This window comes from Schistocerca americana, chromosome 5 (assembly GCF_021461395.2).
Source record: "Schistocerca americana isolate TAMUIC-IGC-003095 chromosome 5, iqSchAmer2.1, whole genome shotgun sequence".
Classification (NCBI taxonomy): domain Eukaryota; kingdom Metazoa; phylum Arthropoda; class Insecta; order Orthoptera; family Acrididae; genus Schistocerca; species Schistocerca americana.
In genome coordinates, this window is record NC_060123.1 from 484,314,268 (window position 1) to 484,338,841 (window position 24,574).

At 37.3% G+C, this 24,574-nt stretch overlaps 1 protein-coding gene across 1 annotated transcript in view; it reads right to left on the reverse strand.

The window, feature by feature from the left end:
* Positions 1-24,574, reverse strand: part of LOC124615929 (collagen alpha-2(IV) chain) — a 270,357-nt gene that overhangs the window by 46,505 nt on the left and 199,278 nt on the right. The window contains exons 18-23 of the mRNA XM_047144112.1: positions 20,871-21,023; positions 15,446-15,571; positions 14,670-14,893; positions 9,052-9,318; positions 7,257-7,428; positions 5,197-5,442 (exon numbers count right to left, since the gene is read on the reverse strand). Of these exons, the coding sequence (XP_047000068.1) occupies positions 5,197-5,442; positions 7,257-7,428; positions 9,052-9,318; positions 14,670-14,893; positions 15,446-15,571; positions 20,871-21,023 (1,188 nt within the window). The remainder of the gene's footprint in view (positions 1-5,196; positions 5,443-7,256; positions 7,429-9,051; positions 9,319-14,669; positions 14,894-15,445; positions 15,572-20,870; positions 21,024-24,574) is intronic.

Genomic DNA, 24,574 nt, shown 5'->3' on the forward strand with positions numbered 1-24,574 from the left:
AGAATCCTAAGGAAATGCATATCAAAAACAAAGGAAGTAGGTTACAGTACGCTTGTTCGCCCGCTGCTTGAAAACTGCTCAGCAGTGTGGGATCCGTACCAGATAGGGTTGATAGAAGAGATAGAGAAGATCCAACGGAGAGCAGTGCGCTTCATTACAGGATCATTTAGTAATCGCGAAAGTGTTACGGAGACGATAGATAAACTCCAGTGGAAGACTGCAGGAGAGATGCTCAGTAGCTCGGTACGGACTTTTGTTGAAGTTTCGAGAACATACCTTCACCGAAGAGTCAAGCAGTATATTGCTCCTTCCTATGTATACCTCGCGAAGAGACCATGAGGATAAAATCAGGGAGATTAGAGCCCACACAGAGGCATACCGACAATCCTTCTTTCCACGAACAATACGAGACTGGAATAGAAGGGAGAACCGATAGAGGTACTCAGGTACCCTCCGCCACACACCGTCAGGTGGCTTGCGGAGTATGGATGTAGATGTAGATGTATATACTTAAGCAGTGTTGTGTATATAAGGACTTGCCGTTAAAAGATGTTTCTTCCTCTTTTTTTTTTGCTTTAATGATCTAAAAACTTACTCTAGGACTGCAGAGAATAGTTTTGATGACATGAAGTATCCTTGCATTGCTCCTTTCATTTCCAAATTTCCCACTATCCTGATGAAGTCAAATGAAAGCTCCAGCACTTGGAAATATATTACTTATAGCAACAAGAACAATCTGCTTTTGACAAATCAAACAATGGAAAATCTGGGATGGAATGTAACAATATTATGAGTCGTGTGTGAGTTACATTTACGTGAGAGAGAGAGAGAGAGAGAGTGTTATGTGTTGTTGTTGTTGTTGTTGTTGATGACGAAGGCCAATGGCCAAAAGCTTTAATTGTGAGAGTCTTTTGTTATGCCTATCTGCAACTCAGCATCTACGCTATATGATGAGTGATAATATTGTTACAATTTTTGACAAAATAATTTAATTGGATAGATAAAAGATCTGCTAACCAAGTGGCAGCAGAACACACACATAAGATTAGGCAAGCTTTTGGAGCCATGGCTCCTTCTTCAGGCAGAAGGGTTGAAGTGGAAGGAAGAGGGGTGAAGGAAAAGGACTGGACAGGTCTAGGAAAAGGGATAGATTTTGACAAAGTCAACCAGAACTTTGGGTCACGGAAGACTTATCGCATGAGATGAGAAGGAAAGACTGATTCATCTTTTTTGATAATTTAATCATGATTTTACTCTTTGTGATGTTGCCACTTATAGAAGTGGCTATATATTTTATTTGCTTACTCTGTTAACTTCATGAAGACAGATTAATATGAAGATGACCATAATGATTGACACTGGTAACTGAATAAACAAATAATCACAATCAGAGACTTTTATGGTATTTACAAAATTTATTTGTAAGTAAATTTATCTATACTGCTTTTTATCATCATTAAAGTACAATTAACACTGATGAAAAATAAACCCAAACAGTACTCGATGGAAGGCTGAAGCCAAGAGTAGGCATTATTGTTCATAACAGAAACCATGAGTGGATTAATAAACATGTACCATCAAGATTTACACTGTTGAGCAGCTATTTTCAGTGCAATACAGATACACAGATAAATGAGGGTAAGAAATCAAATGAAATTCAATTATTCTGTAATAAGCTACCATAGATAAAGAGTACTCAGAAAATATCCCTGAGCAAACTCTGAAATGTTGCCAGAGGGGCATGAGTTCACTATATATTATTAAAAACTAGCACAAAATTTTAGATAAAAAGGAATTTCCTACCTCACACATTCCATAATCATCATGCTGCAATAACAAATGAATTTCAGTAAGATCTACTGTACTTATGGTATTATTGTTATTTGCAGTTTTACTAATTAAGGTTTCTTAATGAGACAATAAATAAAAAAATTGAATTTGCTGAGTGATTCAAATTCCTCAGATGTATTTTGATTGAGATAATTGGAATAATATACAAAATAAATATTATTTTGTTTAAAACCCAAGTAGCATTATTACTTTAATGTACTATATGCTACTCACAATTTTCAAAAACATAGTAATATAAAAAATGTTTCAGAGATCACTAAGAAAAGCAAGAGTTTTTCAACAAGTACAAATAAAGTATTCAAAACACAAAATTTACAGAATTTTGATAATAATAAGTAGTGCCCATGGACACAAGAAACTCAGATGCAGGTGCTAATGATGTAAATGAATGTGTGTGAAATGAAAATGATACTGGCTACAATATGTTTTCTGATAACAAAATTATTGTGAGGGTTGTTTTTTTTTTTTTTTTTTTTTTTTCAACCTCCGATCGCTTAGTATAGATGCTACACGAGTGGTAGAAAGTGGACATGCACTGTAGGCTACTGTGCAACTCTCCCACTACACATTCTACCAGTTACAACCTCAAGGCATCAGTCTGCGTTGCACTACAGCCACGTAAACATGGCTGCTGTCATTGTTGCTGCCGCCATGTGTGAATTGTGAAGTGTAATTTGGTTTCTGCAAGCAGAAGGGAATAGTGCAGCAGAAATTCATCGGAGAATGACCTGAATGTACAGTGATAACTTCATGACTGATGGTGTTATGTGTGAATGGTGCCAAAAGTTTAAAGATGATTGAAATGACATGCATGATGAAGGGGACCAAGGATGCAAGTATGTTGTTACAGCCGATCTTGTTGAACGAGAAAAATCATAGGTTCACCATAAGTGCTTTGTCTATGGAAATTCTGGAAGTTTCAAGATCTGTTGTACACTCTATCATTACTCAACATTTGGGATGCAAAAACTTTGTGCTTGTTGGGTTCCAAAGATGTTGATGGACACCCACAAAAGTCACTGAATGGTGTCAGTTTTGAATTTCCTTGACTGTTATCACAATAAAGGAGAGAACTTTCTGAAATCAATTGTTGCTGGAGATGAAACTTGGATCCAATAAGACACACCGGAAACAAATTGACAATCACAACAATGGATGCATCCAAATTCACCAAACAACCCAAAAAAATTCAAACAAACATTCAACAACAGAAAGGTTATGGATACAATGTTTTGGGCCATAAAAGGTGTGTTGCTTGTAGAGTTTATGCAGCCCGGAACCACTATCAATGCAGCTGCTTATTGTGAAACTTCATGACGTTTGTGGAGAGCCATTCAAAACAAATGAAGAGGAATGCTGACTTCAGGAATTGTGTTGATTCAGGACAATGCTCATCCACACACCGCTGGCACAACCCAACGGCTCCTTGAACAATTTCAATGGAAATTTTTGATCATCTGCTGTACAGTCCTGACTTGGCACGCAGCGACTCTCACCTTTTCCCTGAACTGAAGACATGGCTAGGCGGGCAGCACTTTCAAACCAATGAAGATCTTCAAAACAACATCAATGCTCATTTGAAATCATTGGCGGCAACAATTTTTGAAGAGGGTATTGCAAAACTTGTCCACAGGTACGATAAATGTCTCAATCTTTTCGGTGATTATGTTGAAAAGTAGCCATAAGCGTACAAAACTTCTGGTAATAAAATAATTGTTTTCAATGAACTTGTCTTTTATTTATAGCCTATTGGAGGTTGAAAAAAAATGGCCCTTGCATTTATATGTTTAAAACTTGCTGTGTTTTCCCCCTTTAATATCTGGTCAAAATGTATACAAAAATGTACAGTTTGTGTGTGTTACACGAAAATAAATACAATGTATAAGTGTTTTTGGCATTTAAATTATGTCATTCATATTTTTTATGAATTTGTGGATTATACAGATTTTTGATAATCTGGATAAATTATGGTCTTACCTATTATCGATAAATCAAGTTACACAGCAATGCACATTCTTCTTCAAAGTTTAAGTACACAAATTCACATACTGATAACATCAAAACTTGACTGTCTTTTATTAGTGGACTGATGTGGTGAGAGGGATATGTGAGGAATGGTATGGGTGTGGAGACAGGTGATTTTGTAGAGCACAGAGGAGGAGGAAACCAAAAAAGAACTATTAGAAAAAAATGCAGAAGAGAGAAAGCAGTTAATAGCAAATGAGGCAACTTCTTGCTTCTTTATGCAATCTATTATGATTTGCAACCACTTATCCTTTCTATTTCCTTCAGTCTAAACCATCACTCATGGCTGTCACACTACAGTACTGAAACTGTGTGTTTAGGCTTCATATTTTTAAAAGTGACACTGATGGGTCAATCAATGAAGGCTGCAGAGCCAAACAAATATAATATGATAATGTGGAACAGAAATTAACTGTGAAGTGCACTGTTGCATTCCATAGTTAATTTTTGTTCCAAGACATATTTATAACCTCTGGAGTTAAAACAGTGATGATAAATGTGACTTTTCTAAACAGTTTTTACATCAGAATGAAATTTTCACTCTGCAGTAGAGTGTGCACTGATATGAAACTACCTGGCAGATTAAAACTGTGTGGCAGATCGAGACTCGAACTCAGGATTTTTGCCTTCCGTGGGCAAGTGCTCTACCATCTGATCTACCCAAGCCTGACTCATGACCCATCCTCACAGTTTCAATTCCACTAATACCTCATTTCTTATCTTCCAAACTTCACAGAAGCTCTTCTGCAGAACCCCGCAGAACCAGCACTCCTGGAAGCTGTGAGGATGGGTCATGAGTTGTGCTTGGGTAGCTCAGATGGTAGGGCACTAGTCCATGAAAGGCAAAGGTGCCAAGTTCGAGTCTCGGTCCAGCACACAGTTTTCATCTGCCAGGAAGTTTCAGTTATTACATCAGTTTCCAGATGTTCTCCTTTCTCTCCATTTCTTCTATTCCAGAAATTGTCAGTGAAATGATGGCCTTTTGCACTTGGTAGCAACAAACAGCTAAATAAAGTAAACAAAGGAATCTTTGAAAACAAATATCACTAAAAAACAGTAGAAGAATACAAGATTTGGAAACGGAGGTGCAGATGGCAGATGGTATATTATCAGTTGATGTAATGGATGAGGTCAAATGTAATGTCTGATTTAAGAAACAGCTAGAAGTGCACATTTCTGATAGTAAAATGAATAACTTTACAAACAAATTGAAGAAATATTCATATTTTATATACTGCATCGTACTTGGAAAAGAGGTATGACTTGACATGTGTATGTCACAAAGCTTACTGTTTTAAGAAAACACTTAAATCAGCTCACCTTTCGGACCAGGTACTCCCATTGCACCTTGAGGACCTCTTGGACCAGGTATTCCTTGATTTCCCTTTTCACCTGAAGTTCCAGGTAGGCCATCATATCCTCTTTCACCCTTAGGGCCTGTTGGGCCAGGAATACCAGGTAGCCCTGGCTCTCCCTTATCTCCTTTTACATCTACCACTGGTCCTGGAGGACCACGGTCTCCCTTATCTCCTTGTACTCCTGATAGTCCTTGGATTCCTGGCAGACCTGTTGTACAGTATTCAAATACATGTGTTCAGTCTCAATAAAATGAAAGATGCTGATTCAGCTAAAATGTTTCAGTATTCTCTCACATCTAACTGTATACTCACACGTGCTGATGAAAAAAAATTGCAGCACCCAGAAATAATTAATGTAGAGTAATGAAATTTCAGGAGTACATTTGTCTAGGTAACATATTTAAGTGATTAACACTGCTAGATTGGTTCCATAAGACCTTACCACGGATTTCCAAAAACACTGCTAGATCACAGGTAATGTAGGTGTGAGTTATGCCATTTGAAATGTGAAATTCTGGTACATTAATAGCCGGTGTAACCACCAAATTCTGGATGCAAGCACAAAAAAGTGAATGCATTGTGTTGTACACATGGTGTATGTCAGTTTGTGGAAGGGAGTTCCATCCTGTTGCACTTGATCTGTCAATACAGAGATGGCTAAAGCTGTTTGTGCACGGCACTGCAGTTATCATCTGAGGATGTCTCAGACATGCTCAATTGCAGACAGATCTGGTGTTCGTGTGGGCCAAGGCAACATGTCAACATTCTTTAGAGTATGTTGGGTCACAACAGTGTTACGTGGGTGAGCGTTATTTTGTTGGAAAACACCCCTGGAATGCTGTTCATGAATGGCTGCAGAAAAGATCAAATCACCAGACTGATGTATAAACTGTCAGGGTGTGCAGGATATCCAGGAGAGTGCTCCTACTATCATGCAACATTGTGCCCCAGACCATAACACGAGGTGTAGACTCAGTATGTCTAGCATTCAGACAAGTTGGTTGAAGACCCTCAACTGGCTTCCTAATCAACACACAGCCATCATTGGGAGCCAGAGGTGTCCATTTGCTGTAAAAGTTTGTTGTGTCAATGTGGTGCCAACTGCTGCTCAAATTACTGCTGCAGATGCAAAATGATGCACCAGAGCCATACAATGAACATGATCATCTTCCAACTCGATAGTGCCATGTGACCGTCCGGAGCCCGGTCTCTTTGTAACCGTACATTCTAGTGACCACCACTGTCAGTAATCATGTACAGTGGCTAAATTCCTGCCAAATCATTCAGCAGTGTCATGGAAGGAATATCCTGCTTCTCATAACTCTATTACAGACCTCATTCAAACTCACTGAGATGCTGATAATGACATCTGTTTCACCATTAAGAAGTTCTTAATTAACATCAACTCATGCTGTTGAATCACAAAGGTAATTAATGCTCACAACCATTACAGTGTGTATTGAAAGCAAACCTGATTTGCATCCTCATAAGGGCCCACTACTGCCCCTCCTTTGAGACTGCATGAAATTTGAATAGATGTCATCTTTCAGATGCAGAAACACACCTACCCATTTTTGTTTATGCTGCATAACTCCTTCTTGGTGGTGCAATTTTTTTCTATCAGTGTATTAATTAAGTGATAGCAACAATGATATGAGACTATTAACAAAGAAACATGAATGTATCAGAGCATGATGAATTTTCTGTATCCTTAAAAATAATCTCTTTAATGTTAATTTCTGGTAAAATACTAATACATCAATTTTATTTTCACACAGACTTAGAAATGAATGAAAGTTTGATTAACCTATTTCTATATTGACAGGCTGCATAAAAGTAACAGTGCAAAAGAGTAATTTAAGAATCACAGGTAACTAATTATTTCTTAATTAGTAGGAGAAAGGGTGTCAGTAAATCAAATAGATTTAAAAGTTTTAGAATTCCCTACTCTGTCAACATATTAATCTACTTCATATAAACTAATCTACACAATGGTATTTTTAGAAATCTAATAAATTTTACCTCTTAGGCCAGGCTCTCCCTTTGGACCGTCCACTCCGTCTTGCCCTTTGAAACCCATGTCACCTTTAGGACCTGGCCTGCCTACAGGACCAGGGTAACCTCTTTCACCCTTAGCTCCTGGCATTCCATCAATTCCTGGCAAACCTGGTGTTCCAAAGATACCCGATGGACCCTGAAATACGGAAAAAAAAATCATAATTTTATAAACTGCATAATGATGGATACTGTATTAACCAATAACTGCTATGGCAGGGCCAACAGCAACAGGAAGGTGAGGTGAGTTACTGCAAACATTAGGTCAGAAAATCTCACAATATGTACTACAGGAGTAGAACCAAACAATGAATGATACAGCCAAATATACAATTCAAACTTGTTGACACTACATCAGAAGACTGGTTTGTATTTCAGCTGATCTGTAAAAGTAGATGCAGAAAATCAGTATTTAGAATACCAAGAAAAACTGTCAAATGATTAAGAAGAAATGGAGAAAACCCATGAAAATCAGTGCAAAAATGAGCTACATATTATTTATTAAGTATTCAAAACATATTGTAGTTCCCAAATGGTAGTGACATTTACAGAAGAAATTGTCATGGTTTCAAGACACGGACTTGTAGACTGATCAGCAAGTGTATTTTGACCATCAATTTACTTTCGGAGTAATCTAGTGATGAATAGGAGTAGGCCTTTTTAGGATAAACAACGACAACAAGCTCCCCTCCCTCAAAAGTGTCTCAACACATTTAAAGATATCTTAAACATATACAAGGAAGATAGACAGTATTGTACCAGAGTGCGCAGTCATCAGCTGTCACAGAGGAAAACCAAATAATATGGACGAATACCACAAAAACTTTCTCCGAATTTTCTAGTATTCAACACAACATATAGTCTTTTACAAATAAAATAAAGCAGCTTCAAGTGTAATTACAGCACAATCATAAGCATTACAGAGCGCTGGTGTAGAGGCAATGAGATACAGCATATAATGTTATCATCATATAAACGTGCAAGTTGCTGCTGTAGAAATATCTTTTTGGTGGGTGTTCATACATTTATACCAGAAGTAGCCCACATTTTAAAGTTAGTGTATATCTGATCACAATTACTGCAGGTAAACATTTTGAATAGCTATTAAACTAATAAACATACAAATCCATAAAATTTTAAATCATCCATTGAATGTACCACTCACCTAGTGGTAATGTGGACACTCTCTTCAATAAATTAAATGAAATCATAGAAAGAGTCTCATCCTCCAAAACTAACACAATAATATGTAAAGACATGAATATAAAACCACGTGTGGAGGGTGGAATTAGTAACAATTCCCTAAGTAAATTGAACAGTTTTGGCATGTTATAAACTGTAAACAATGCTACTAGGGCATCAAAGAGTTCACCATCAGATATAGATTGGGGTAACTTATTTATGAAATATTATCATTTGATAAAACATACGTAAATAGCAGCATGCTCTGCTGAGGCTGGCAGTTCAACTCCGCGTACACTCTGTATGCACTCAACAAACATGCCTTCAGTGTGAAATATTAGTTTCTGTTGATTAACCTGCTCTCATAACTGGTTCTTTATTTCAGATTCTATGCGACAATATATTTTTAGTACTGAGGATTTTTAAATAATTAATTAACTGATAACCCTTTCATGATTTTATCAATTTCCTTTTATTAGTGCTTTTTCCATCAGTATTTGAAAAATATGAAGAATGTATTTTACTGCAATAATTTCACAAAATGATTGTAGCTATATTACAGTAGTAATGAAAATCTTACTGTGTCTCCTTTCATTCCAGGGAATCCTGGAGGACCAGTAGCTCCCTTTTCACCATCTGTGCCAGGCAGTCCTGCAACTCCAGCGGGTCCTCGTTCACCTTTTTCTCCTGGTGCTCCAGGACGACCAATTCCAGGCAAACCAGGTTCTCCCTTTGCTCCTGGAATACCATCCAGGCCACGAAGTCCAGGCTCTCCACGTAGACCTGGAATACCTGGTTCTCCTTTCTGGCCTTTTTCTGATGTCTGGCCTGGTTCACCTTTCCTACCCTGCAAATTGAAAGGAACTACTTAACTCTACACAAGTAATCTATCACAATTCAGACACATATTTTTGCATGGCACAATGAAAACATTAATTCTGTAAAAGTTATTTGAAAATATTTGTTCATTTTTTTCCATTTTAAAAGATTTGTATAGGAAACTATATCTGGACAAATTCTGTTTATGTTAAACATATTCCACCAATTTACTTATCACTGTATCTAAGCTTCTGTGAACTCATAAGTGTTTATTATAACTTTATTCATGTAAATGTTTTAATAATAGTCCATTGTTACATTTCTGTTTATACTACAGTGGCTGTGGCCACCAGTGAATAGCAGTTTTTAATCTAAATTGGTTGTCGAGAATGTGTTAAACCAGTTTTGTAAAAGTTCATTAAAAATTATTCAGAGTTCATCAAACCACAGTTTTGAGTATGTAAGTTCTATAAAGAAAGTCAAAATTTTGCTCATGTGCAAAAGTCTGGATTACTGGAAGTCAGAGCAAGCAGATGGTTCATACACATTGGTGGTAAGTAAAAATTTCACAATTTTGTATTATTCTATTGCTGCACTCACAGAATTTGTGGTGTGCTTCATTTTCAAGCAGTAATAGACAATTAAAAGCAATATTTTAAATTGTTATCATGATAGTATGTCATTGTAGCTGGTGGAGTGGTGCTGGGATAATTAAAATATGGGACTGGCATTCTAATAAAGTTTCAGACAGAATGCAAAAATGGAACATTTGAATTAACAAAACTTTTTGAAATGTTTCAACTGCAAGTTAAAGTTATGGACATTGGGACATGTGGACATTATTGAGGACTTGGTTATTTCCTTCCTGGCATGACAAAAAAGATGAGTGCATTTTTTAATTTGTTTTTTGTGTGTAGGGCATTGACAGGAAATCCCTGAATGGAGTTATTGTTTTTAATTGAACTAAAAAAGAAATAACAAAATTATATCAAAAAGAACTGGTTACACAATTAATGAGAGTGGACAATTGAAGATTTGAACAAAGAGTCAGAAGTTTATTTTCAAGTGGGAATGCAATGATCACACATGCAATAATGAAATGAAAAATTTAAGAAATAAACTCAGAATAGATATGAGAAGTGATTGAGTAGCAAATAGCACAATTGAATCTTGAACTAAAAAGTGAGCTAGGTGAACTGGGTTATCAGAAAACAGAATGCAATACCAAAATTTATGAAACTAAAAAAAAATCAAGATTTCAAAAAGTTTGGATAAAGCTGCAAAATAATGGAAAACAGTGTCAAAATAGACATATCAAGAGAAAATCTGAGCGGTGAACTGGGCAACAGAATCAATAATGTAACTCAAAAAGTACAGTAAAAGGTGATTTAGATAGTCAAACAGCAAAAGCAGGTGTTCAGATCATGGAATTAAAAGAGAAAATTAATAAAATAAAATTTACTATAGAATCAGGGCCAAAAAAGATCATTGGGTGACTGTAGTTGAATCAAAAATTGTAAGTATGGAATTCACTCTTAACCATATCAAAAGAAATAGAAAATACTGCAAAGACTTCTGAAATTGTTAATAATGTTATGACACAGGAATATCTGAATTTTAGGCCATAGATTGTTCAAACTAAGCAAAATTTAGTAGACAAAGTCAAAATTTTAAAGTCTATAATCACCCCCATCATATATGTTAAAGATATGATAGGGGTGAACAGAACAGATTTTAAATGAAATAAAAAAAATAATAATAATGTAATTTGGAAACAGGTAGACCCTGGAAAGGAAAACATAGTTCAAAAGATAACAGGAGATGGATGCTGGAAGAAATATACTGGGAAACTGATCATCATTCCATTGGGAGCGTGTCAGTTTGTAGTGAGGAACATGCATCAAAATAGGATTAGTAATTTTAAAAGAAGGTTTAGAGAGAGAAAGAATTCACAATTTTATGGAAGAAACACAAAGGGCATATCAGATGAACAGGCAGAATTTTAATAAAGAATTTTGGAAAGCAATAATGATAGTATGACAGATGACAGTTGGAGGAGGAAATGATAAATAACAATTACAATGAATATGGAATAAATAAGTTAATAGATGCTGTGGAAACAGAAGTGAAAAGTAATTTTGCTGAATCTGATATTGTAACTGGTGAGTCTTACGATTGTGTACTTGGGAGTGAAGAAAATCTACCATATAATTGTAATGTAACTGATGATAAGTTTGTTAGTGAAGATAATGATTAGAATTGTGATGAAGAACTTGGTGGAATGATTTATGCTGCAGTTAAAGAAGAAGCAGTAGAAGACAGTAATTAGAAAATGTTGATGAAAATGGGTGATAAAGGCAGGTTACTGGAATAGATATTCATGAGAATCAGAATTTGCCAGTTAACACCAGTAGTTAATCAAACAGAAAGAGGAAAATGAAGAATGTGAGAAAACACATATTATGGCATTTTGCTGGTAGTGTGGGATAATTGTAATGACAGCAGAAAAAGTCAGAGCACAGTTAGAGGAAATTTGTGAGAAAATGCATTCTAATTTTTGGGAAAAGATGAGTAACAGATTTGAAAATGGGGAGGAAGCTGTAGACAATGGTCAGTCTGTTAATGAGAACTTCATAAATGAAGTGGAACCAGATATTGCTAAGAGTTCATTTAGATAGAAGGGGAGAGATTGGAAGAGAAAGACGAAGTAAAGAATGTGGGTGTTAGGGAAACTAAAAAGATCTTTAATATGAAAGGGATCATGAAAAGGAATGTGAGCCATATGGAAGTCCTCAAATTTATGTACAAAAAGAAAGTTGGAAAGGTAACGGTAGTTGAATCTCTGGGATTTTTTGAAAAACTGAGGGATAAAATTAAACACAGTCCTGACTTTATTGAAGTGCCTATAGTGAGAGTTAAAATAAGGGAGTGTACTGGGAGATATAGTAAAACTATGAAGAAAAGAGTATTTTTATCACGTACTGTTCTGGAAACAAAATTTTCAAAAAGTCGCCTAGTAATTTCAGATTTAAGAGAAAACATTATTTTGGGAATGGATTGGATTATGAAAGTGAAGTAGGATAATTGGTTTAAAAGAGAATTAATGTTTACTGACTCTTAAAGGCAAAATTTTGAGATAGGTTACATCAAATATTCAGAAGCACACAAACACCAGTAACCAAATAGAGGGGAGGGGGGGGGGGGGGGTGGTAGGGGGCGGAATTATGCTAATAAAGTGAATATTTTGATGATGTTTATACTGAAGAGAAGCTAACTGATTAGTAGTGTATTAGTATAGTTGAGGGAAAATTAAAGGAAGCAGAAAAGATGAGCTCATACCAGAAACTGAAATTGAGGTAATTCCTGTGGAAAATATTGTTACATTTTCAACAAAAAACAGGTTAAAGCTGAAGGCATATGAACCATTTTTTGTCAGGCCATCTGGTGTTTCATTCTCAAAAAGAGAAGCTCTAGAAAGAGTGCTGCAAAAAAAATGGAAAGATGGGGGATAATGCAATGGAGTGGAAGTGAGTACAATAACCATCTCGTCGTCTCAAATGAAGATGGGGGAGCAAGACCTTTTCTCGATTCTGTACATATACAAAAATATTTCAGCTTGTCCCAGCGGAGGTTCGAGTCCTCCCTCGGGCATTGGTGTGTGTGTTTGTCCTTAGGATAATTTAGGTTAAGTAGTGTGTAAGCTTAGGGACTGATGACCTTAGCAGTTAAGTCCCATAAGATTTCACACACATTTGAACATTTTGAACATAAATATTTAGAATGAGAAAGTGATCATTATGAAAATATTCATGAGTTACTATATACCTATGAGCATATTAAATTCATGACTAGTTTAGATCACACATCTGGATTTCACCAAATTCAACCTGAGACTGTTCTAGAAAATACACTGTTTTCTTTTGTTGGGGTGGGGGAGGGTGGGGGTGGGGGGTGGGGGGGTTAGATGTAACCAATATCATGTTGTGCTTTGTGCACATAACATTTCTGTTGCTGAATTTTTTATGTGCATAGGACTCCATTTTGAGGAAAGAACTGCTTGCCAAATTAACTATTTAAGTTGACGATGTTTTAATTATTGGAAAAACTGGGAAGAATATTTTGAGCTAGTAAGGGAAGTTTGTGAAAAATTTAGTGAGACAAGTTATGTTATTAAAATTAGAAAAGCGTAGATTCACTTGTTATACTACACCTCTGATAGACTGTTTCTTTGATTTGTTTATTGTATGAACTTCTGAATCTTGATCTGATATTGTTCATAGTAAAATTCAGATTATAACTCAAATGATCACAATAAATGACTTCCCTCATGACTATTTTGATGAATAATCCATCACACACACCTTGATCAATGACAAGTTTCATGCATGAAATTCCAGAGAGATAGAACGTAACAGACGGAGAAACACAAATTTAAGTATAGGATGTACATGTCTGCTAAAATAGCTGATCCATGTTTGATTACATTCAAAAATACTCAGCCACATGGCTCTATGAAGAATGTAATTATTATTCATTTACATAAAAGATCTATTTGTTTGTTACGTTAACTCAGGCAGATTTGGAATATTTACATGATTCTGAACAAAAGTAGGAGCACTACGTAAATCTGTTGAAAGTTAAATTATGCCATAAATGTTACTAATTAAAAATAATTAAATAATAAAAAGTCATGTAAAGTTATTTGGAACTAATGTTTACTAATTCCATTTATTAATTTTTTTTTTTGCCAGTTTGTACAGCTTAACATTGTACCTAAACTTCTGTGAATTCATAAATGTTAATTCTAAGTTTAGTTACATAAACATTTTAATAATATTTTGTAAATAGTCCATCATTACATTTCTGTTTACACTTAGGCAGTTGCATCTGACAGAAAAAGGCAGTTTTGTTAATTTAAAGAGTTTGTCAAATAAATGTTAGTCCAGTTTTGTAAAAGTTGTTAAAATTACTTGGCGTTCATTAAACCAAAGTGAAAATTATAAGATCTGGGTATGTCTTTTCTTTATCAGAATGCCAAAATTTTGCCTATTTGTAAAAATCCAGGCTATTGGGAATCAGAGCCAGCAGATAGTTAATGTGCTTTGTTGCAGGGTTTATGGACAGACAAGATACGTACAAATTTCACAATTTTGTATGATTCTACTACTACGTTCATAGAATTTGTGGTACACTCCATTTTCAAGAAGAAGCCATACACAAATAAAAATAATATTTTGAGCTATTCTCATGGTAGTAGGATGGTTACAACATCCTATGCCATTTCAGTAATGTTACTTACCAAATTATGCTCAGTATCTTGTGAGAACTTATGTAAATTATGTTTTAACGTGCTTTAGTTACAGTAATGTGTGAACTTACCGGTATGCCTGCAGGACCAACGTCACCCTTTGGTCCGGTGGGTCCAGCTGGACCGGGTAGTCCTGCTGGCCCTGGCAGTCCTTGATTGCCTTTCTGACCCACAATACCCGGTGGACCTGGTGGTCCCACATCACCAGGAAGCCCTGGGAATCCAGGAGGACCATAGTCACCTTTATCTCCTTTGGGGCCAGGAATTCCATCCATTCCTGGACTTCCAGGAGCACCTGACAGACATATGCAATTTTGTGAGATACAGATACCACATTCAATATTTGACATTGCCACTTTTGGCATACTTAACCAGCAAGGCGTATATCAGAGAGAAAAGTTCTCTTACTGGAAGAACTGCAGTGAAGGACTCTGTTCATTCATTCATTTAGTCATTCATATATTGTTTTTCATAAATACCATCACAAAGGATAGCTTTCTTGTGCTTTAAAGGTAGTAAAGTTCTATTGTTAAAATACAAATGATTTTGGGCACATGATTCCTGTACTAAAGAAGTTTAGATAAAACGCTACATCCATTTTACCAGCCACTCACATAAAGGGCCATCAATAGAATAGGCATGAGAATGGAACTACCAGTTTGAAGAATTAATACACATTTTTCCTCTTTTGTTACCTCCACTGGAATGCAGAAAGGTAATCTTGCAGTCTTCAGAACCATGGACTACATTACTGAACTATTGTTCTTGAGATACTAATTTAACCATAAAAAACAACAAATATTAGAATCATTGCTGAATTTGCATAAAACAACTCTTAGTTTGTTACCTGGTGGTCCACTACGCCCTGGGAATCCTTTCGGACCATCTATTCCGGGTGCACCTCTGTCTCCTTTCATGCCAGGGAACCCAGTAATTCCCATTCTTCCAGGTTCTCCTACCAAACCGGGTTGTCCTATGAAACAAATAGTTCCATACTGTTAATGAAAACTTTTAAAACAATTCACTGTATATTTTGCCAACAATGAGACTTCATAATGAAGTACTGTTTTTATGAAATAGTTATAAGAACCAGAAATGTGCTGTTACAAATATAATAATATAAAACTGTCTAACTAAAGAAAGGCCATGAAATAAAAGCTTAAAATCATAAGATCCATTAAACAGATACAGAGCTTTGTATGGAAGTAAAACATGGACAATAAATAGTTTGGACAAGAAGAGAATAGAAGCTTTCAAAATGTGGTGCTCCAGAAGAATGCTGAAAATTAGATGGGTAGATCACATAACTAACGAGGAGGTATTGAATAGAATTGAGGAGAAGAGGAGTTTGTGGCACAACTTGACTAGAAGAAGGGATTGGTTGGTAGGACATATTCTGAGGCATCAAGGGATCACCAATTTAGTACTGGAGGGCAGTGTGGAGGGTAAAAATCGTAGAGGGAGCCCAAGAGATGAATACACTAAAGAGATTCAGAAGGATGTAGGCTGCAGTACATACTGGGAGATGAAGTTGCTTGCACAGGATACAGTAGCATGGAGAGCAGCAACAAACCAGTCTCAGGACTGAAGACCACAACAACAACAACATTTTTACATTTTTTAAACACTCTCACAGTCAGCCTTCCAAATGCTGCCCTGGTGTAACTGATACTGTGTTGACTCTCAACATCAATATTTGATTTGGAAGAGACCTCACTTTCCATTTAAGTAGTCAACATTTTGAATAGGTAATGGTTAACTGTTATACAGGGTGATTCAAAAAGAATACCACAACTTTAAAAATGTGTATTTAATGAAAGAAACATAATATAACCTTCTGTTATACATCATTACAAAGAGTATTTAAAAAGGTTTTTTTTCACTCAAAAACAAGTTCAGAGATGTTCAATATGGCCCCCTCCAGACACTCGAGCAATATCAACCCGATACTCCAACTCGTTCCACACTCTCTGTAGCATATCAGGCGTAACAGTTTGGATAGCTGCTGTTATTTCTCGTTTCAAATCATCAATGGTGGCTGGGAGAGGTGGCCGAAACACCATATCCTTAACATACCCCCATAAGAAAAAATCGCAGGGGGTAAGATCAGGGCTTCTTGGAGGCCAGTGATGAAGTGCTCTGTCACGGGCTGCCTGGCGGCCGATCCATCGCCTCGGGTAGTCTCTCCATACAGTCGACTCTCCATACAGTTGATTGTGGAATTTGCAGCTCTCTGCTAGCTCTGCAAGTCGATTTTCCTGGGCTGCGAACAAATGCTTGCTGGATGCGTGCTACATTTCCATCACTCGTTCTCGGCCGTCCAGAACTTTTCCCTTTGCACAAACACCCATTCTCTGTAAACTGTTTATACCAACGTTTAATACACCACCTATCAGGAGGTTTAACACCATACTTCGTTCGAAATGCACGCTGAACAACTGTCGTCGATTCACTTCTGCCGTACTCAATAACACCAAAAGCTTTCTGTTGAGCGGTCGCCATCTTAGCATCAACTGACGCTGACGCCTAGTCAACAGTGCCTCAAGCGAACAAATGTACAACTAAATGAAACTTTATAGCTCCCTTAATTCGCCGACAGATAGTGCTTAGCTCTGCCTTTTGTCGTTGCAGAGTTTTAAATTCCTAAAGTTGTGGTATTCTTTTTGAATCACCCTGTACTAGGTGCTTGGCCATGGATTCCTGGGGCTACTACATGTACAAATTTATATTTTCATAATTTTGCTGGTGTCATAACTTGTTATATTCCTTGGTATAGGCTACACGTTTGGACTTGTTTTTAGTTCTGGCTCAAACTATGTAATGTGACCTTGTCATTGAAATACTGGAGCCTTAGGTCAATGTTATTGTCAGTTCAGTTTGGCTGTAAGCATGTTAAGGATGAAAAGTTTCCTACCCTAGTCGCATGGAAATATTTTTCTTGTAAGAATATGGACTTTAATGTGGTTGAGAGGTAGATGGAGAATACAGTTGTCACCATCATCTTTCCCTGTTTCACAGCAGTCTTGAGCTTAAAAGGTTCTGCAATAATGCCTTTTGCAAATTACCAGTGCCATCATGTTGTAACAAAGCCGTTTCAAGATTGTTATGTACTTACTTGTACAGCCATGAACACAAACAATTTTTCACAAAATATCTGTTTTCATAATTTGCACGGCAATCCTGTTAAAATATAACAGTCAACAGCAGTTTCAGCAAATCTCAAGACTGAAACTGCTAATCGACAAACACAGTAGCTGGCTAGAGCAACTATGCAGACTGCTGTTAAATTAAACTGCACTGAATTTTATATGATCCTGTAGGATTACATCATGTACAGAGACTGTACATGTAATACAGGACACATTAAAAATAAAAAGCATTCATCTTATATTTTAACATCACTGATTACAAGTAACAATTACACAAATTTAATGTGATAAATACTCTTCAACAGTGAATTCCTTTTCCACCACACAGTCTTTGTGATTCTTTGAAAACTTAGTGTCATGTCCATTATCATGCAGTTTTTAGGCAGACTTCTTAGTACTGAGATACCTGTGTCCCTGTGTCCTTTTTCAAGCATTGTCTGTCGGTGGGATATGCTTCATATATCATTTTTCACTCTGCACTATCTTTTGTGACACATATTATAGTTTATATCTAAAAACAAAGATGATGTGACTTACCAAATGAAAGTGCTGGCAGGTCGACAGACACACAAACAAACACAAACATACACACAAAATTCAAGCTTTCGCAACAAACTGTTGCCTCATCAGGAAAGAGGGAAGGAGAGGGGAAGACGAAAGGAAGTGGGTTTTAAAGGAGAGGGTAAGGAGTCATTGTTGGAATGAAAGCTTGAATTTTGTGTGTATGTTTGTGTTTGTTTGTGTGTCTGTCGACCTGCCAGCACTTTCATTTGGTAAGTCACATCATCTTTGTTTTTAGATATATATTTCCTACGTGGAATGTTTCCCTCTATTATAAACATATTATAGTTTTATATATCTACAAGGATGTAAAAGTTAAGATGCTTAGTCTTTTGAAGCAGTTTTGCATGTTTCAGAAGTTGAAGTCTTTTTTCTTAATATGAACCTGATTGCTTTCCCCCCCCCCCCCCCACCCCCCCACCCCCCCCCCCACCAATGTGAACACCCTTTTTATTTCTCAAATGTTTGAGTTGCCCCACACTACCACTCCATACTGCAGGTATGGTTCGAAGAGTCCATGGTATACTGTGCACAGAAGCACACATAGTCTCTGTAGGTTTATAAGAACTTCATTTTCCAGGACCCACTGAGCTGTGGTGTTTGCAGATATCTATGCTCCTCTCTCAAGCTGTACCACATTTTGGTCATTGCTGAGTACTGCTATGTCATTGAGATAAAGATTAAACAGCAATGGGCCCATTACAGATCCCTGCGGCACTCCATATTTGATAGCTTTAGTTTCTGACTGATACGCATTCTCTATTGATACATATTGCTTCCTGTTGCGTAAGTATGATTCTATCCATTCGCCTGCTTGCCCTCGAATATCATAGTTTTCCAATTTTCTTCTCTGTATTTCATGGCCAATAGTGTCAAATGCTTTGGAGAGATCCAGAAACATTACATATACAACTTATTTATCATCTAAGGACTGTATAATATATTCTTTCAGACTAGCAGTCGGTGATCCCACAGAGCTATTATTTTTGAAACTAAGTGCGATAGTATAAGAAAGTTGTATTTGTCTAGAAAATCAACTACTCTATTATACACAAGCATTTCCAGGATTTTTGAGAAACCTGATATCAGTGAATCTGGTCATCCTTATCCCCTTTCTTGTACACTGGTACCATCTGCTTCATCTTCAGCTTTTCTGGAAAGATCCCATCTCTGAAAGAGCTGTTTGCTATCTCCAGCAATGGTGAAATTATCTGTCCACCTACCATGCATGGCATCCCTATTCTGCTGAACTGAATCCACACCACAAGTCAGTCAGATTCCATTCCCTTATCTCAACCCTCAAAAGAAAACCTGAAATTTTCCAGTTTCCGACTCGTACATCAGTTCCTCACATATGCCCCACTTTCAGTTTCTACTTTCATCATGTACTAGAAATCTCATTTGAAACACAGCTACCTGGAACTGATTAACAAGCTCCCAAACATAATCCTCCAGCCATCCCACCATTATCAATCAATATAAAATCTACACCATAACTTCCACTTAGGGTGTCATCATTTCTGCATCATGATCATCTGATACAATCATACCATATGTATGCTTTTCATCTTTCATGTTCTTTTAACCACATTACATTTTAAGAACCTTTACTGATTGAGAGCAGTCACATTTGGCTATCTGTCAATCCCTCTCTTGAGGGAATGAAATGACAATAAGAAACAAAAGAAAGAAAGAAAAAATGACAATCTGATGAGATCCGTGTGTCCCTACCTCAATTACGACATCACAAAGTTGACTGGTTAGTATGTATCACTTTTCTAATTGATTTCTGCAGCTGTGATAGCTCAGTATTAATTCTTGTGGATTGGGTATGTGGTCTTTATGGCTAGTCATTGTTATCACAAGGTTGTATTGTACTTCAAAATAATCCAAGGTAGTCACTGCATTGGAGTTGGGCCTGATGGTCGAGTGACAAAGCGCATGCTTGGAAACCAAGAGGTCATGGAATTGAATCCTGGTCAGACTGCAGAATTTTTCAGCCTGCCTTTAATCTAGCCTTTGCCTTTCAGCAATGTGGGGAATCGCATGGATCAACATGTTAAACTGCATGCAAGTTTCCTTTCCCTAGTTGGATAACTGGATTAGATCAGGGACACACAAGCCACTAAGGTGTCATCTGATAGAAAGACTTGCCATTCAGCTGGTGGGCCAAGTAAAATTATTATTACTGGGAAACATGTGGCCTCGACCATCCAATTTAGAGATGAACCACTCTTCTTGTATCAGCTGTTCAAAGAACATAGATTTTATGATGTAGGAATTTAGTACATGAGAAGAAAGCTGAGAGTAGTCCTGAGGAAGAATGACAAACTGACAACTGGTCCTCTTGTATTTACTTGAAATCTCAGAAGCAGAATTTGTGTGTCTGTGTATTTTATGGATCAGACACATCAGTCATCTACAAACTCATTTGTAGGAAGACATCACACACATTTATCACATATTTACAAGTGAAATAATACCTTACTTACCAGAGCAAAACATGTATACATTAATGTATTTTATTTATTTATTTTTCTCTGTAAGATAACAGCACATCACCTTTTGGGCCATCCATTCCAGGACGACCAGGTATTCCTGGAGGACCTGGGGGCCCTATTGGACCTGGCTCTCCCTTCTGACCTGGCTGTCCTGGAAGACCATTCAGGCCAGGAATACCTTGATCTCCCTTTTCTCCAGGAAAACCTTGCAGCCCTGAAATATAAAGCAGTTGCACATACCATTACAGACTTCTAAAAGTTACTGAATCATGACATTTCTGGAATATGCACTATGAATTCAATAATCAACTTTAGTTTACTCATTGTGTTTTCTAAACTGGTTCATAGCGATCCTTCAGGGATGTGGAATTAATCAAAGTTATTTATTTATTGTACGTGAACTACCAGAAATATTGAGAAATATATACAGTTTACAATATACAGTTAAGAATTTAATCACAAATCTAATAGGTTCAAATTCTCAATAATACTAAAAAGAGGACATTTACACTATAAAATTAGGACTGTTATTAAAATAGATATTTAACCATAGTTCAACAACTATTGAATGCAGTCAACTGATAGTGGAGGGAGCAGCATCATAGCTTTGCACCTGGCATGACCTGTTCTTATCTTGTTCCTAGTAGACTGGAGGATGGATCTTGAACACACTGACATTTTATTTTTACAGCATTTCACCTCTTGCATCACTATTCTTTAAGGTCAAACTTCTTATTGTCTTTTCTATTATGGCACTGGGGAGTGCATGACATCAAGCAGTCTGGAGGAAGGTCATTTAAGACTCTTCAACATACCATCACATCCCGCCACCCTCCCTTAAAATACCTTCTCCATTTTCCCCTCCTTGTTTTCTATTTTGGTAATATTTATTTACTATTTTGTATTTGTTACCATTTGGTAGCATTTACTGAACTGGGAAGTCTTAGGGGTTGTCGGGGTGATGCAGCTTCCTCCATTCTCGATCGGATGTTTCTTGACGTTGGAATTCAGGTGGTGAAATGTTACTGATAGTGTGCAGCCAGGGTATCGGTGTGGATTTTAATGTAGCTGTAATAATTCTCATTGACTTATTCAGATGGATGTCTGTTTTCCTCGTATTAGCATTGTGTTGCCATAGGGTTGGGGTTGGGTTGCTTGGGGAAGGAGAGCAGACAGCGAGGTCATCGGTCTCATCGGATTAGGGAAGGATGGGGAAGGAAGTCGGCCGTGCCCTTTCAAGGGAACCATCGGGGCATTTGCCTGGAGCGATTTAGGGAAATCACAGAAAACCTAAATCAGGATGGCCGGACGTGGGATTGAACCGTTGTCCTCCCGAATGCAAGTCCAGTGTGCTAGCCACTGCGCCACCTTGCTCGGTGTGTGTTGCCATACTGGGGCATCATATTCAGCAACTGTGTATACCAATGTCAGAGCTCCAGTCTGTAGAGTGATGCGTCAGCAACCCTGGTTGTGCCTGCCAGTTTTTTATGATGTTATTTTGTGTCTTTAGCTTTTCGCTAGTGTTTTTCAGGTGTCTTTTATATGTTGAAGACCAGTTGAGCATGACACCACAGTATCTAGGTTGGAAATTTTGTCTGATCCTCTGCTGAAAGAAGTTCACATTGAGCTGTTGGTTTGAAATTCTATTGTTTAAGTGGAATGTGTGGACTCATGTCCTGGCTGCATTTGGTTGGAGTCCCCATGCTTTGTAATATGTGTGGAGACTTTCTAATTCTGTAGACAATATACTTTTTCCTTCCTCAAGTGTACTGGTTTGTTTGGTTATGGCAAGGTCATTGGAATAGCAAAACTTGTTACACATAGTGTTTGTGCACACCACTGGTATACAGATTGAAGAGCAAGGGTGCCAGTATGGATCCTTGGGAAATCCCATTTTTTATGGTAAATGATTTACTCTGTTTCTGTCCAATGATAACCATGAAGTAACAGTTGGATAGCATATGAGGTGCGACAATAAAGTAATGAGACTGATGTGAAAAAAAAAAGTTTGCTTACTGTCTTAGTCAAGTTTAGTGTTGTCTCCTTCAAAGTAGTTCCCCTCTGATTGCACACACTTTTTCCAACGCTTCTGCCATTAATGGTAACATTTCTGGAACTCATCTTCTGTAATATCCTCCAAGGCCCTTGTCACAGCTTTTTGGACATCTTGTGTTGTTTGAAAATGGCGTCCCTTGATTGTCGTTTTGACTCTTGGATATAACAAAAGGTCGCACGGAGTGATATCTGGTGAATAAGGTGGCTGTGGTAGTACTGAAATCTGTTTTGAGGTTAAAAATTGCTGTACTGACAGAGCAGTATGGGATGGCCCATTATCGTGATGCAGAATTCAATCTTTCTCATACTAAGATCGTCAGTTATTATTAGACAAACCATTTCTAGATTGATGTTCAGTTCTTCTGCAATCATTTTCAAGAATAATCTCTGATCAGATCATACGAGTTCACGCACCCTGGCCAAATTGATATCCATCCGTGAGGTTGATGGTCGTCCAATGCGATCTTCATCTTCAACATTCGTTCTGCCTTCATTAAACATTTTATGCCAATGATAAACTTGAGCTCTTGACATAACCTCCTCTCCAAAAGCCTTCTGAAGCTTACTGTAAGCTGTTGTTGTGTTTTCACTAAATTTAACACAAAAATAAATGGCATACTGTTGCGCAATATTATGCGGTTTCATTTCCATGACGAGAGACACAAACACGTGTTAACTTAATACAGCACAACTCACGACTGAGCAGTTGCATTGATGTGCCGCTTGGACTAGAAGCAGCTTATAGACCAAGGTCAAAGATATTGTGCCAACGCAAGCCTGCAAGGTTGCCACATCTTGCGAAGAAAATCAGTCTCATTACTTTATTGTCACACTTTGTATTTCCGACAAGTGTCTTCAGTTCCTTCCTTGGGATATGCTGTTTTAGTTTCAGCAGTAGTCCATCTAGCCACACAGTATTGTATGCTACTGACAGATCAACAAAGACCACCAATGTCTTTAGTTTTTTATGGAATCCAGCCTCACCGTAGGATGTCAAGGCTAGAGCCTGTTCAAACCAGCTGCACTGGCTTCTAAACCCAGCCTGATATGTTGGAGTTATATTATGTATCATTCCTATGAATCAACGTATGCATTAACAAAGAGAAACACCTGTTACAAACTAATTCTGTGCACTTCATTAACAATTCCTCAATTATATTAAGTCACTGCTGCTTATCTACTACTGACTGCTTACAAGATACATGGCTATGCTGATATTTAACACAACCTATTACAATAACCTGGCTGTTCAAAGGATGTTAAACGCTAATATTCTATCTTTTATTTTACCATCTCAACGCTGTAAACCTACAACTCCATCCCATCCCACAGAGTCTCCCATCAAACATGAAAGACATCAACCACCTCCTGGAACAACTCAAATCCATTCCCACTTCTGTCCTACACTGAATCTTCTTTGTCACTTTAACACCATATTGCTCTACAAAATCACACTGGAAAGACAGGGCACCTCATCCTTATATCATTAACTCACAACCCCACCTGAAAGTTTTCCTAAAATCTGCTTGGGGGGAAGGGGTGTGGGGCACTAAGGGAAGTGGGATGCCCCTGTTCTATACTAATCTTTTCATGGACTTCATAGAAGATGCATTTTGCAAGATCTAGAAGACTGTCCTCTGGCTTGGTACAAATTTATCGATGACACCCATGTGACACGGGCTCACAATGAAGAATACCTCCACTTCCTGC